The 16,656-nt window shown below is 34.1% G+C and overlaps 1 protein-coding gene across 1 annotated transcript; it reads right to left on the reverse strand.

Moving 5' to 3' along the window:
• Positions 1-11,921: 11,921 nt before the first annotated feature.
• Positions 11,922-13,457, reverse strand: LOC127709622 (fatty acyl-CoA hydrolase precursor, medium chain-like). Its single transcript, XM_052215227.1, has one exon. It carries the CDS (start codon positions 13,455-13,457, stop codon positions 11,922-11,924), a length of 1,536 nt encoding a protein of 511 aa, XP_052071187.1.
• Positions 13,458-16,656: the final 3,199 nt, after the last annotated feature.

Below are 16,656 nucleotides of genomic sequence, written 5' to 3' on the forward strand. Positions count from 1 at the left end.
TATTCTGTGGTAGTAGAATACAATAACCCTACATCAAAAATTGTTGTTTACGATATAAAAATAATGAGATGTTGTGTAATTGCTAATGAGACAACTATCCACCAAAGTTCAAATGAAGTGGATCTAAGCAATTATAGGCAACCGTACGGCCTTCAACAATGAGAAAAAAATGTTTTTGTTGTAATTTATTTGCGTATCATATCTGTATGCATAACTTCTATTTGTGTGTTCGAAACATGAGACGAGTAAGTGAAGGATAGAAATGAGTTAATGTTTAAAAACGACGAACGTTACATTTAATAATGAAAAAACACAGAAGAAAGGCCAACAGCAACATAATTTGTCAACCTTTGTTTCATAATGTGACAACAAAACTATTTCCTTCAACACATACACAATAACGCCTTACAAAAGTTACTAATTGATAACACTTAGGGGAAATGTTTATATATATAGTGTATCATTTTGCCCAATAAATTATATAAAAAATATCCATAGGCGGGTAGGTGAAGGACAGAAATAACTTAACGTTTATAAACAATTAACGTTTATGGTGAGAAGAAAAAAACAGAAAAAAGGAAAGAAAGAAACAAGACAGAGATGTGAACAATTACTAGTCACCGGACTTCGGTATGACAAAATATTATACATTTCAAAAGAGAAAACCAACGACCTAATCTAAACTTCGACAATAAAAGATATACAGATATGACAGACAGTAACCAAACATAACCACTGGTTAAAGGTTGCTTGCTTTCGACATGCACAAGCATATCTGAATGGGTTTTTATAAAACATGTTTGTGAGCGCTTAAGTAAAGCTTAACCTGGGACTGAAGTGTAACAACACAACATATAAGCAAACTTAAAAAATCTGTTGGAAAAGCCCTGACCCATTTTTTCGACACTTAGCACAAGACAATTAACAATCAGACTAAAGACACAAAGTACCGATACAAAAGTACATGCAGTTACTGAAAGCTAGTTCAAATCCTTATTTCAAATATATATTCAGTCGACTCCATTAAATGACGATTTAACATTTTTTTTTGCGTTTTTGCCTGTTATCTTGAAGTATAATATATGTATAAGAAAAGTATAATAGAAAGAAACTTTTTATAGCAAAAATTAGCAGCAGGGCAAGATTTACAAATATGACAGAAATTGTCAGTCAACTTCTCATAGGAGTTATTGCCCTTGATGATTTGTATCTGTTTTGTTTTGCATTTAAAATAAAACTTTCCTAGATAAAGAAAACTGTAAACAGCAAAAAAGGTCAGGAGAAATTGTCTGTCAAATCCTTATAGGAGTTATGTAATTATGTTATTACTCTTTAATGATGATTTTAACCTATACTTGCTTTATTGGAGAACAAAAAATGGTAGATTATAAAAAACTACACAACAAACATGATCAGCGTGACAAGAACTGCTAGCCGAAATTGTCAGTCGATTGTTCACAAGAGTTATTTCCCTTAAATGACGACTTTAACCCTTTTCCCGTTTTGAGCCAAAATATTGAGATGGAGAAAAACAGTTTTTTAAACAGTAAAAAAGATCAACAAGACACGATCAACTTCGCATAAGAATTCTTGCCCTTACCATTTTTTTGCGATTGATTTATTGTTGTTTGCTTAACATCCAGTGTCAATTATCTCATACATGTTCAGAACGAGAACAAATTAACAATAAATACAATAAAAAGGTCCCGTAATAGAGGCCATCCAAGATAAAGGAAAATGAGGCTATATCGGACACGGTAGGAAATTTTGCCTTGCAACAGGCCAAATACGTACATGTACCCCCATAACGTGTTGTTGGGAAGGATCTTAACCCTTCCCCCCATAATGACGGCTCTTGTTTGCTACATCAGTTGAAACGTTTTGCCGTTGAGTAATCCGTGTCCGAATTCATCAAATTTGCATCCAAAATAAAAAAGTATACTAGATTTGTGATAACTGGCCACAGGCATTTGTCTCAGAAATTTGTTTTCCTATATACCTTAATATAACATTTATATGAACGTATATAGGAATTATTTTTACTGAGACAAGTGCCTGTGTTACTCGCGTTAATTTTCTTGATTAAATTGTTCGTCACCTTGAATGATAATTTCAAACATGATGTTGTTTTTTTAATGCGGTCGCCATTTTGTCGAATTTTTTGTTGATAACTTTTGCGGTGTTTACGATTTTTATCAATAGTTATTGATAACAATTGTTAATTGAATACCTAATCTTCATTTTGTACGATACAGTTTTGAGTCAGATTTTTTTAATTTTAAAAATGACGAAGACCAAGTCGATATCATTTCCCAGTTCAGAGCAGAAGAACATTGCAATGAAATACATTTTTGTGTTTAAAATATGATTCGAAATATCAGAAATTCAATTTAGAATTGAAAGATATGCAGTCGATGTCATACCATTCCTTTTTCCGACACATTTTGGACATGAAGTTGATACCGTGTAAAAGGTAGACAGCCGCGAATTCTTGGGAAATCCCTTTTTCAGACCTACTGAAAACTTTTATTAACCAGAAAAAAACACGTTTTATAGCAATTTTTCAATGAGATATTTTCATGAAAATAATATAATTTTTAAGCCTCAATCATTTTCTTGAAGAATTGAACGTGGATAATGAGTTTTTCAACTTTTTCTGCTCGAACTTCTAAACCCCGCCAACCGCTTGAAATTCATAATATTCTGTGATGTTTTCACGTAAAAAAGACGATACACATTTTCCTCGTACTTTATTTCAATATATATATATTAATACAGTGTTCCGTAAACTTCTAGGTTCATGAAATATCATTTTGTCTAAAAATAAATTACACAGCTTTTACGTTTGTGTACTTGGCCATTGATTTTGGGTAATAAAACATGACCGACTGAAGAAATGGACATTTTCCGATCTCCCAAATCTTCGCCTTTTTCGGAGTTCGGGTATCAGATTTAGAGGTTGAAAGTGGCAGCCCAGGTTCAGTTAGCCCTCCTAGTTCATTGAGAACACAAGATTTGTCATTTGATGAACAATCTCTGAAGAAGATTAAGACCTTTCTGGCGGAGACCCTGATTCTCTTATTGAGGAAGACGACGATGAACCGCCGGACAGTGATGGTGATTTTGAATCACAGCTGAGTGAAATTCCGAGCAGCGATTCACTAGTGCATCTGATGATGACTTTTGGTCTGAACAATTGGAGGATATTGATATCTCAGAATTCGATGAAATGACAGGTAATGTTCAAATGTTGCCATTGAATACACAAGCTGTAACCGTTGACTTTTTTCAGGTTTTTTTTTTCAAGATATCTCACAGCATACTAACCTGTATGTACAACAGGAGGGTTTCTTATCGTCGAGTTGCGAGTTACAAAAGTCGAGTTGCGAGTTACGAAAGTCGAGTTGCGAGTTACGAACGTCGAGTTACGAGTTACGAACGTCGAGGTGCGAGTTACGAACGTCGAGTTGCGAGTTACGAACGTTCGAGTTGCGAGTTACGAACGTCGAGTTGCGTCTGATTTTTGAAACAGAATTTTCAGGTTTACTTCGCATTTAACATGTTTAATAAACAAATAAAATTGAGAATGGAAATGGGTAATATGTCAAATTATTATTATCATTATTATATATTTGAAAGGAAATTAAAGAGACAACAACCCGACAAAAAAGAGCAGATAACAGCCGAAGCATACATGTACCCCAACTTAGTAATACACTGCATGAGGAAGGGTCCCGGTATTTTGATTGCAGGATTTGAAAGAGTTATGTAATACTTATTTATAAGAGTCTATATGTTGCAAAGTCACGCACGCTTAAATTTCTTTCAAGAGAGCAACATTGTTCATTTTCTAAAATAAAACAGGATATACTGTAGATATAAGACAAAATGTATACCGTACTGAAAAAATCAAGCATAAGAAAATAAATCATGTAGACAAATGAATTATACTTGCAAATTATCGACATCTCACAGAATATGGCACTGTGTTAGGCCTAAAGTAAATACTTATGAAAGGTACCAGGCTTATAATATTTTCTACGCCAGACGCGCGTTTCGTCTATACAAGACTCGAGTGACGCTGGAATAAATGGTAATTCATTAGCATACCAAGTGCTAACTCTTCGTCTTTCGCTAAGATTTAGGGTGATATAGGCAAAATTGTACATTTAACTTAGGAAAATATCTCATAAATTAATCAGAAATGTGATATGCTATTTGCTTTATGTAATAAATTAAATAATTTTGAACTTTGTTAACTTTGTGATTCAACCCCAAGCGGAGAGTGCATATATATACCAAATAGTTTATAATCGAGTTGTTCAATGTATGTATATCTGAATACTACAACGCAGAAATAAGCATGCTATAGATGTCTTTCTATGGCATTATGGTAACTTCCTGGCATAGGAGATCATAATATGGATTTTTTTTTAATTTAGAAAGACGTTATTCTACAATAAGCTATACCGCTGTTACAAAAAATAAAGGAACAGTTTTAAGGAATGTTATGGCGTGTGTTTTTACGGTATGATCACGGAAGCCTTGTCTGTCACAAGTTTACTTTTTTACCTGCATGCAGCCTTGATACAAATGTTGTAGTTTCAGATATCAGCTGGGTATTGTACATTTTTCTAAAAAAAATGTGCTTCCTTTTCATTTTAATATCATGCATAGCTTGTCACGAGAGCACCTGAAAAAAGTTTTACCCGGGTAAGTATGGCATCAAGTTGGATCTGTTTTTTCAGATACTATAAGAAATAGGTGAACTATGATATTTGGTTTATGGAATGATTGTAAGGTGTATATATATGTCTGACATGTTTCATGTGACCTTGACCATATTTTCATGGTTCATTGGTCAATGTTGAATTTCTCTGAATTGTTCTGTTTTTCAAATACTTTTCAAATAACTAACAACCCTTAAAACTGCACTTTTTTCATATTGATGTAAAAATGTTTTGACGTTTTATACAGACAATTCAAACTTTATTTAATCAATTTCCCACCTACTGCACAATGAGTTTCGAGTAAAAAAAAAAGTTAAAAGCGTTATATTTGTCAGCATGTTATTCCTAAATTAACTTGATTGATTTGGGTATGATTAACCCGTTTTTTAGAAAGAAGTTACATATTCCAAAACTGCGTCTTTTGTCTCTTTTACAAAAGTATCTTTGACAGCTACATGTATAGAATCAAGAATGGAAACGGGGAATGTGTCAAAGAGACAACAACCCAACCAAAATATACAAGTCAACCTAAGGCCACCAATGGGTCTTCAACACAGCGAGAAATCCCACACCCAGAGGCAGCCCCGAGCAGGCCCCGAAACACAATGTACACTAGATAAAGTAAATGGACGCCATTCTATGTTCCGAAACATATAGGTGAACCAAAATTAAAAAATATACAAGACCAAAGGAGGTTCCTGACTTACATTGTAGGACAGACGCAAAAATTCGGAGGGGTTAAACAGGTTTTATGAGCGCTCAACCTTCCCCCTTCACCTCTAGCCAACGAGACATATATAACTTAAACGTCCACAATTTTGAGTGTCACTGCCAAAGATTAAATTTTGGGGTCCCCTACAAATATTGCCTCTGCAGCTGCCCCAAAGAGCCCACTCTTAACGAAATCTACAGAAGGGGTCTTTTACATATATGTACTATAGTTTAGTTGCTTTCTTCCTTTACGTTTAATATGACGGTGCTAGCTATGAAATTAAATAATAATAAACTACAAGCCATCCGCTGTATTTCAAATGGCTATCTGTTTCTTCAGAAAATAACCATACTTTGCGTAGTGATTATGTACGCAATCCATTCAATTTATTTTTTACACGAGACTCAGATGAAGTCCAAACAACAACAACAATCAACAATACTGTATATAATTCTATAAGCAATCATAATTCAAAAATGTTAAAGAGGTACACCCAAAAATGTAAATAGTTTTCCCCCATTTTCACGCAAATCTAATTTTGTAACTCGCAACTCGACTTTCGTAACTGACAACTCGACCGTTCGTGACTCGCAACTCGACGTTCGTAACTCGCAACTCGACTTTCGTAACTCGCAACTCGACGTTCGTACCTCGCAACTCGACTTTCGTAACTCGCAACTCGACGTTCGTAACTCGCAACTCGACTTTCGTAACTCGCAACTTGACTTTTGTAACTCACAACTCGATTTTTGTAACTCGCAACTCGACAACAAGTTAAACTGGTAGAACAGACATTAGAAAATGACCGGCATTGGGAAGAAGAAAACAAAATGAATATATGTATAACATTTGTATATATTATAAATATTGAGATTGGTGTGTGAGCATGTCTTATCAATGAAAATGTTCACCATCAATCTCTTCCTTTTCCTTCAAATTTTCTATGGACATGGGGAAAAAATGGGGAGTTAAGAAGACGTCTATCCTAAAAGAGAGAGAGGGCTGATATTTTTAGGGCAAGTGCTGGTTTTATAAGGGGTGGAATTATCGTAAAATACTGTACACATATCAAAAACTGCTTAACAGAATTTGTAAAAAATCTTGCAGAATCTTTCTTGCATAAATGTACTTCTTCACTTTCTATTTCATTTCTTCATATGAATATTTTTTCAATAATGAGTTGAGTTCTTTTTTACTTTGATATGAAAAAGACTATAATATATGCACACCATAGTACAAAGTCACAACATATTGTCTTCCTCTTCTTCGTATCATTTAATCATTATATATCTAAGAGATGTTGATACCAAATAAAGCAACTGTGTACCTTGTTTTTTCTGATTTGTTTGTTCTACCTATGCATGTCATGGTCTTTAACATGTTTAATGCATAGGCTTGGGCTGCATATTGATACATGTATTTAAGTTCCAAGTTTGGCATATCATTTGGTGTGCTTGGCTTACATTACATTCAGTTTTACAATTAACTGTTAATTTTAATTTCACGGGTTACTACTGATGAAATCAAGGTCCTCATTGGAATCAACATCATGATGGGGGTGATGCAGTTGACATCATACAGACTGTACTGGAGTTCAGATCCCTTCATAAGAAACACTGGTATAAGGAGTGTGATGACAGAAAACAGATTCTCGAAACTCTACCAGTATATACATGTCAACAACAATCAGACAACTGTACCAAGAGACAGTGAAGGTTTTGACAAATTGCATAAAGTTAGACCAATCATTGATATAGTAGATCATACATTCAAAGACCATTACAAACCAAAACAGAATCAAACAGTGGATGAAGTAATGGTGAAATACAAGGGAAGATTTTCAATTAAACAGTACATGCCAGGTCATTTTTTATTTGTACACACTTAAATACAATCCTTATTTTTCTTTTATTTTGGTTTTCTGAATGTCTTTTAATCTGGTTGCTTTTTATTACTGCAATTTCGACTTATGAGTTTGAATATCCCTTTGGTATCTTTCGATTCTCTTTAACTTGTAAATATTTTGTCATTCGATTTTTTTGTTATGTGTAATATAAATGAACAATTGACCATTATTCTAAGATGACTATTACCTTCTTCATTTGAAACATCTGCAAAAAATCATATTTTGAATTAGGTCTCTCAACATTAGAAAATTCATAAAAACAAATATATATTTTCTCGATAGACCTGAAATAAAAACCTAAATAGAAAATGTGAAATGACATTCCATGATTTTTTTGTCAGGAAACCCAATCAAACGAGGCATGAAAGTTTGGATGCGATCTGATTCTACTTCCGGATACTGTCACCGATTTAACGTCTACATGGGAAAGGATGATCCAAACAAAGGGCCTTAACTAGGGGGAAAAGTGGTGAAACTGCTATGCCATGGCATATATGGGTAGGTAATGTCTTAATTACATTAAAATATGAAATACCATTATCAATCTCTAAAGTGCATACTAATTACACCTTGAAATATGCAAAATATTACAATACAGGTAAACAGAATATTGACCATGAGTGTTATACTCATGCCTACAATGAGATGTTGTGATCTTTATTCCAGTGTCAAAAATAATTATTAAAATATCAAAAAACCTAGACAGTGTATATAGATTCATTGGAACCTTAAGTTAAAGTGTTTATCGTAAGCCTATCAATATTGGATGTTATCTTTTAGCAGCTGGGATCGAACTCATGTTCTCTCATTTATGGCACAAAAAGAAAAAGAAGATGAAAAATATCAGACCCAATTTACATGACATGATCAATGATTGGTGAAGATTCCTACATAAAAATACAGTTTAGTATGAAAATGATAACCTTGTTTTTTTTTGTTGAGTATTTTGAAATTTTATATTAAAATCGTAAAATATGTAAACAAAATTAAGCGTTCTTATTATTCCATTCTAAAGTTTAAAAAAGCAGAAAAAAGGGCAATAACTATATAGAACATTTGCGGGATACAACTTTGACCACTATTGCCTGGTTTTTTGGTGGTTGGTTTCAATGATGGCGTGCTTTGTTGTGTTGAAACTTCGTCTGAACTACTTGCTGTTGAAATAGTTCCTGCAGATGTTGTGGTCTTTGTTGTATTCAGTATATTTGGAATTGTTTGCAACCAGAAGTTTATTCTGTCTTTGTATAAATTCTGTTGAGTTGTAACATTCACATCTAAGAGAATATATGATCTCGTTACTAGATCATACTGCTTCCATATAGGTAATCCATCTCCATTTGTATTCCTATAGAAACAAAATTAATAAATTGAAATATACAAATTTTCAAATGATTTTGAAATCTGCAAATTTAAGCTTTTATAAAGCAAATTTGAAAAAAAATATGCATACCCATAAATCACCACAACAAAAATGTATAAAAACTGATGACTTGATTTTTTAGAATTTATTGAGACTTTTTGACTTTTTGATCAAAGCCCATTAAAACACATATTCTAACATATCACAGAAACTCAAAATAAATTATCTGTTAAATAAATAATCTACGTTTGATAACGCAAGTGTGAACTATCATTTGCACTTCAAACTGACTGAAAAAAAAAATCGATTGTCACTATGTGCGATACAATATATCCCCGTTCTGCTGACCATCACGAAAATAAAACAGTGGCATACTTAACTTCAAGAAGTAATAGAAATTTTGTACAAATGTATACAAGGTGATACATTTTGTACTTGTAACTAAATGATAAAACACTATTAAAACATGTTTTCTTTCGTTTTTCATAAGGTAACAGAAATATACTTTGACTAGGTCTAAATTCTGAAGACTCCAAGGGTTGACTGGGATCAATATCGTCATTACTAGACTTCTCCCGTCTGTCAGTATAGTCCTAGCTTTTAAAGTTGGGATCTCAATTTGGGTGCGTTGGAAGTATAAATACAAGGTCACGCTCGATTCGAATTGGACGTTAAATAACGTGCCTCGTGTAGGACCAGCACCAAGCTCACTTAAAAATATCCCTTTAGAGGGGGTCCATAGGGGACCTGTTACAAGGCAAAATGTCTACCCCTATCCAAAACACAACACGAGAAACTAGAATAAATAATAGTTGGCGCCTAAAGTCTCGAGCTTTTCGTGACGCATAACGTAAATGATAGTCAGTTTTTTTTATAATAGCAATACATGCTAATTTCATTGTTAAGTGTCCTAAGCAAACAGATACTAAAACTGTCATACAGATATATAGATTGAAATGTATGAACTAGCCTCAGAACTGAATCCTTTTTTTTTCATGCGAATAAATTTTTATTTTAAGCAAGGTTACATTTTGGCACAAATTAAATTAAAAATTGTGTAATTTAATCCTTATTAGAAAGTTTCTAACTTAAGGCTTTGGTGTTTAATACACATTAATTTGACATATATATTTTTCCTTTAAAAAAGGATAATTTTCCACTACAACAGTTAAAATTTGAAACATATAAAGACAGAAACAAGAGGACTAGTTTTAGAAATTTAACTAAAGATTGAGACAGAAATGAAATTTTTACACTTTGCTTTATATATATATATTTCTGGTCACTTTTCTTAAAATCTCTTTTTGTCTTCTTTTTATTTTCATTAAAAAAAATATTACCAAACCAATTTGAAAAATATATAAGAGACCTTAATTTTTACTTGTTATAGCTAGTCAGAACAGAAAAAAATTTCGTAAAATGTGGAAATTGGGAAAAACTTAAGAAGATGTGTCGCGTACTTTACAGACCTTTAAGGTCAGATAACATGGCCCATATGCATAAAGCTACTTAAGTTAAGATATCCAATCGTAATGCTAATTTATCGTAGGACATGTAGAAAAACCCGTCCGTTTGGAACAAATCTTAACTTAAGTGGCTTCATGCATACGGGCCCAGATGTTTTATTTATTTTAATGAAGTATACCATAATTATAATTTTTATAGATTTCTATTTTTAAACAACCCTCCTTGGTCCGGAATCTTAAAAATGTATGTATGTATGTATATGAGGTTTAGATAAAATCTATTCAAAATAAGGAGATGTGGTATGATTGCCAATAAGACAACTATTTTCCAGAAACAAATGACGTGTATGCAAGCAACAATCGACGACTATATGGCCTTCAACGATGAGCTAAACCCATACCGTATAATAAACTATAAAAGACCTAGATATGACAAAATGTTAAATAATTCAAACGAGAAAAACCAACGGTTTGACAGATTATAAAACAACAAACGAGGAAAAAACAAATAAGTTACAGACTCCGAACTTGATGCAAGGCAGATACAAAATGTGATAGGTTTAAACGTGCTTGTGAGCGCTCCATCTTCCCCTAACCTAGAACCATAGATTAGTTTAACACAAGGGACATTATCATTGTCAAAAACCGTGAAGATTATGAATTTTCATGAAAAGTTCCTGAAAAACTTTCAGCCTCTTTAATTTATTTGCAAATAAGGTCAAAAAGTTATCAGCAGGTCCACTTATCTATCTGCAAAATCTGATGCAAGATTAGACAACTTATACATCATGGGAATACTGTAAATTCAGTAATAATTGCGAGGTTTTTATTATTGCGAATAATGCGCCTGGGTGGGAATCACAATAATAAGAACTCGCATTCTGATATCTGATATATATATCTGTATGCAGATTTTCCTGTAATCTCTATAATTAATCTCGCATTTTTGTCTATTTAAAAAAAAAACGCAATTCTAAATGCACGCAATAATTTCTGAATTTACAGTATCAATTCAAAATTGTATGCATATTGCTGATCTACATACAAAATAATATCATACAGAATAGTTCTACAAACGATCAAAACTGAAAATCAAATTTATGTCTCTCAAAAATGTGTTTTGTATTTCGAAGAGCTATCGAAGCAGATAACATTGTCACGATTGTGTCGTTGTTTGCAGTGAATATCAAAAGTTCCTTAATTCATGCCATTTTGATCTGATCCTAAAAGTTGTCTCATTGGCAATCACACCACACCACCTTATTAGCTCACCTGGCATACAGGACCAAATGAGCTATTCTCATCACTTTGCGTCCGTCATCCGTTGTCGCTGTCCGTTATCTTTTATTAAACATCTTCTATAAAACTACTTGGCCCAGCAAACTTAGTCAGTCATTATTAAAGTGTCTAGGTTTTGGTTAAGAATGTCTGTTCTTATACAATTTTTTTTAATAATTACTAAAAATTTGCCAAATTTAAAGTTTGAACCATATTTAAGTATCTTTGTTGTGAGTTCGGAATTAAACCAAGGTGCTGTTCATGCATTTACCTTGAATTACACATACATGTATGAACACAATTTAATATACTGAGAATTTTAAGTAAAGATTGAAGGGCTTTCAGAAAAGGCTCTGTTGTGAAATAAATTCAGTGGACATTGGAAATAGATTTTTCTTTTCTTTTTTCTTCATTCAGATAAGTTTTAAGTAGACATTTATTTTATCATAAAGTAAATAAAATATTGTTACTATTGCAAAGGAAGTAGACAATATACGTACCCTGTTTTTGCGAAATTAGACCAATACTTCATCATAGTTACACTGTAATTTTTGTCATCTTCTGTAGCATTAGACAACGATTTAAATGGAAACAAGAACGGTAACTCTGACGCATGACCTGACCCTACAAACCATGGAGCATATTTTTTAGACACTGACCAGATAGAAGAACGTCTGCTAATATATTGAAAATGGTTGTGATTGCTTTGAGCTGCGTGGACCTGAAGATTTTGAACTGATGGACTATACATAAAAATGTCTCCATAATAGTTTATAGCACTCATACTTTGCTTTAGTAGTCCATTGACTTTATACTGATCACATATAGGTTTGATAATTTCAGTGTTATTCTGAAAGTAGTCAACTGCAAGTGTAGGTATTATATTTTTACACAAAAGTTCTGATGGAATGCCATTTTTCAAATTCGTATAATTTCTTCTCCGCATCTCACTTACTAGTAAGGAACCTTCTGATTCACAGTTTCCTATTATCACATCTAATGACTTGTAAAACTCAAATCCGGGGCCTTTTCCACTTATTATATTTTGTGGTGTGTCAATCAGGAATTTGTTATCAACAACAGGAGCAAATGCGATGTAAATATGTATATCAGGTGTCAAATAAAATTGTTTTGTAAGTGTAAGTAATGAACCTCTAATTTCATCGACAGATTTATTCCGCAGACAAGACATAGTATCACTCGTCAATGCATCAGAACAGTCCAAATCATTTGCAAGTGCTTTAGCCGTTAGTCGAGGAATTGGTGATGTAGCCAACAACGTATTGCTAACACCACTTTGTGCAATAACTCTTTGAAATAGTCCTGTATTATTTGGATTTATGGCCTGTAGAGCCACACTGAATCCTCCGGCCGATTCCCCAAAGATAGTAACAGAACACGAATCTCCTCCGTATTGATCAATATTATCATGAACCCATTGGATAGCAAGCTTTTGATCCCAAAGACCATAATTACCAGGTGCGACACTGTCAGATGTGCTAAAAAATCCTAATATATGTAAACGGTAATTTACTGTTACTACGACTACATCACCAAGCGCAGAGAGATAAGACGCATCATAAAGCATCGCTTGTCCGCTTGAATAACCTCCACCATGTATCCAGACCATAACCGACTTTTTACTTGAAGACGAAGCGTTAACAGGTGCATAAATATTTAACTGTAAACAATCTTCGGATTGATTTAAATTTGGAAGAAATTGGTTGACTGACGGTGATGGTAACTGAACGCATGATGGTCCAAATTGTGTAGCATCTAGATTTCCGGACCACTTCCCGTAAGGCACGGGTTCCTTAAATCTAAGCTGGCCAACTGGAGGTTTGGCATAGGGTATATTTCTGTATATTCTCAGTTGATAACTTGTATTTCCATCATTGACAGACGATGCTACACCTGTAAGCACACCTAGTCTGGTATTAACAGTGATCGTACTTTGACCTAAGACTGTCACTACTGTTAACGATAACATCAACAAAAGACGCATCATCTGAAAACAAATACATGAGTTCTTTTAATTACTACAGGACACGATAAAGGGAGGTAAATCGTTAAATAAAAATAACGTTTAGGATTGTTACAAGCATCCAAGATACATATTTTCGTAAATGCATTGTGTTCTTATTAGAAAATTGAGTAAAAACCGGTCCCAGGAATATTGTTTTTAGAGATCTCCAAAAATGAGCACACGAGACAGGAATAACCTTCATATTTCTTAATGTAACACTCCGCTGCCAAGTCACGCGGTAACCATCCATAAACTTCTTTGGTATAAGTATGATTTAAATTAAAATTACAGTAGAAAATTATCAGTCTATTAGCTACAATGAATAAACATTTTACTTTAATTTGATATACAACTCCGACAGTCAAAGTTGACTTATGTTTCAACCATTTTGAAACTTTTTCCTTTATCCAAAACCATGTTTGGCCTGCATCGTAGTTGATGCTCATAGTAATGCTACCACTGTGTCGGTACCGCTGCTGGCGGAATGTCGCAGGTACAACCCACCGAGTGGCTAGTGCTTTGGTACTGACATTATTTAAGTGGCACTTTTTCATCAAATATGATTTTGTCTATTTATAAATTATATGATATAAATATAACTGAAGTTACAACGTACTTAAACAAAATTGACTCGACAATTTGCTGTTGCTCTATTTATGCCTTTGTTATTTAATGTTCAAAAACATTTGTATAATTTGATTTCCAAGAATTGAAGTGCCTAACAAACATGTTGAATATAGAAATAAGAAGATGTGGTATGATTGCCAGTGAGACAATTCTCCACAAGAGACCAAATGGCACAGAAATTAACAACTATATGTCACCGTACGTTCTTCAACAATGAGCAAAGCCCATACCGCATAGTCAGCTATAATAGGCCCCGAAATGACAAATGTAAAACAATTCAAAGGGGAAAACTAACGGCCTAATTTATGTACAAAATAATGAACGAAAAACAAATATGTTAAGCCGCCATCACACTAGACCAAGACCACGAAGATCCCACTACGATCTATAAAAAGATAAGATCGAGGTGAGATCTTGGTATGGTCGGCTTGAATATTCCATATTTCATAGTTTTCACGTTCATACCATGACCTTGCTATGATCATGATAAGATCCTGCTATGATTCCGCTACGACAGTAACACGTTCTAGTTACGATCTTGTCACGCTCTTGCTACGTCTAATAAGACCTTACCACGACTTACACGATATCTGTACGCTTCTTTCAAGACCTTCCAAATCGCATTACGATCTCAGTACGGGTCTACTACGATCGAACCACGACTCCACTAGGTTTAATTTCCACTACGTTGTCACTGCGCTCTTTGTCCCTATAAATATCTTGACTTTCCCATTGTACACACCAGTTTCCTTGAGAAAACATGTCGCCAAAGGTATCAAAAACACGTAGAGGTCGTGGTGCTAAACGTAGAGGTATCAACAGAATGAGATCGTGCAACTATCGTGGCTAGAACGTAGTAGTATCGTAGTGAGGTCGTACTGAGGACGACAAGCGCGTAGTAGCAGCGTATTATTGTCTTCCTCATCGTAGTATTATCGTATCAATATCGTAGTAGAAGCGCAATAAAGACGAAGTGAAATCGGGATAGTCGCAGTGAAATCGTAGTAAGGTCGCAGCGAAATATTTTCCACTGTTTTCCACGATTGCACCTCGTTTCCAATACGATGCTTCTACGCCCATACCGATCTTACTACGTCCTTACTACGACCTTCCTTCGCTTCTACTATGGCTAGTTTTGGCCACGACTACACTGCATGTTCAAAGTTGGTCGTGGAACTCCACGACCATGTAGACTTGGTACGTCATTACTACGACCACCACGATCTTACTACGACTTCCAAAATTTTTCATACTTTCTGAGGTCGAAGCGGGATCGTGGTCCTACTGTGATGGGGGTATTGCACTGCAACAAACGACAACCACTGAATTACAGGCTCTTGACTTTGGACAGGCACATACAGAATGTAGGTTATTCCCATGTCAAGTGCACTGAAATTGGTATATTGCGTAATGACCCAGCATGTATGAGCTAAATGAGATACGGAGTATACGTCACTGAGACAACAACTCCACGACAAAATTGACCAAAAGACATAGAGAAAAACATACAGTATTTACAGGAGTCTGTAATTCAGTGGTAGTCGTTCGTCGCTCTATCATATTTGTGTTTCGTTTGTTGTTTTGTACATAATTCAGGCCAATAGTTTTCTTGTTTGAATTGTTTTACATGTTGTCATGTCGGGGCCTTTTATAGTAGACTATACGGTATGTGTTTTGTTCATCGTGAATGTCGTACGATGACCTAAGTTGCTAAGATCTCTGGCATTTTGTCTCTGGTGGATAATTGTCTCGATGGCATTAATACCACATCTTTTCATTTTATACAGGAACAATCACAGATCTGGCATTAACATCAAATTTTCCAGATAACGAAAAACATAAAGATATTATTATGACATACCACAACTTCTTTGGACAGGCAGAGACAAATGATTCGGGGTTAAGTGAGTTTATTTGAGATACTGGACCTTCTCCTTCTTATCTCAATAAGTAGATACACAATTCTACATACAAACAATAAAAACCAGTACAGGGAAAGCACTTAACTAAAATGTAACGTTTACAATAGATAACAAAAACATAAAATGAATACACAAAATTTTCCATATAAAAGGAGCTCAAAATGAAAAATCCTGCAGTACTTCGCTTATTATGCAGGTATGTAAAGAAAACGCTTAAAATGTGGAGTGCTTTTAGAATATTTTTATTATTTTTTCTAACTTTTCTTTTTAAAAGTTTTATAAAAATTTCAAATTAACTTACCCTTTTATTTAACGATGTTACTCAGATATATGGGTGTATCAAGATAAAGTGAACGTTATAAGCAGTTGTGATGTTGATAATACTTATCAACTAGAAGATAGTGAAACCACACAAGGTTACTAAATAGGACTTCGACACACCATTGCGTTATGCAATCCCCCCCCCCCTAACCTAACACGCCAGTAATGATATCAAAATAACAAAAACGTTACCTATTTTACTGCACAAGTTGCGCATTTCTACACTTATTGTCTCTTCACTGAGGCTCAAAATATTTGAAAATTCAAGGGCTGATATAACCTCAAGGACCATACCTTAGTGAATTGCT

This window comes from Mytilus californianus, unplaced genomic scaffold (assembly GCF_021869535.1).
Source record: "Mytilus californianus isolate M0D057914Y unplaced genomic scaffold, xbMytCali1.0.p SCAF_7, whole genome shotgun sequence".
Lineage (NCBI taxonomy): Eukaryota > Metazoa > Mollusca > Bivalvia > Mytilida > Mytilidae > Mytilus > Mytilus californianus.

Coding starts and splice junctions, on each gene's coding strand:
- LOC127709622 (XM_052215227.1), bottom strand. CDS start 13,457: ATGCGTCTTTTGTTGATGTTATCGTTAACAGTAGTGACAGTCTTAGGT.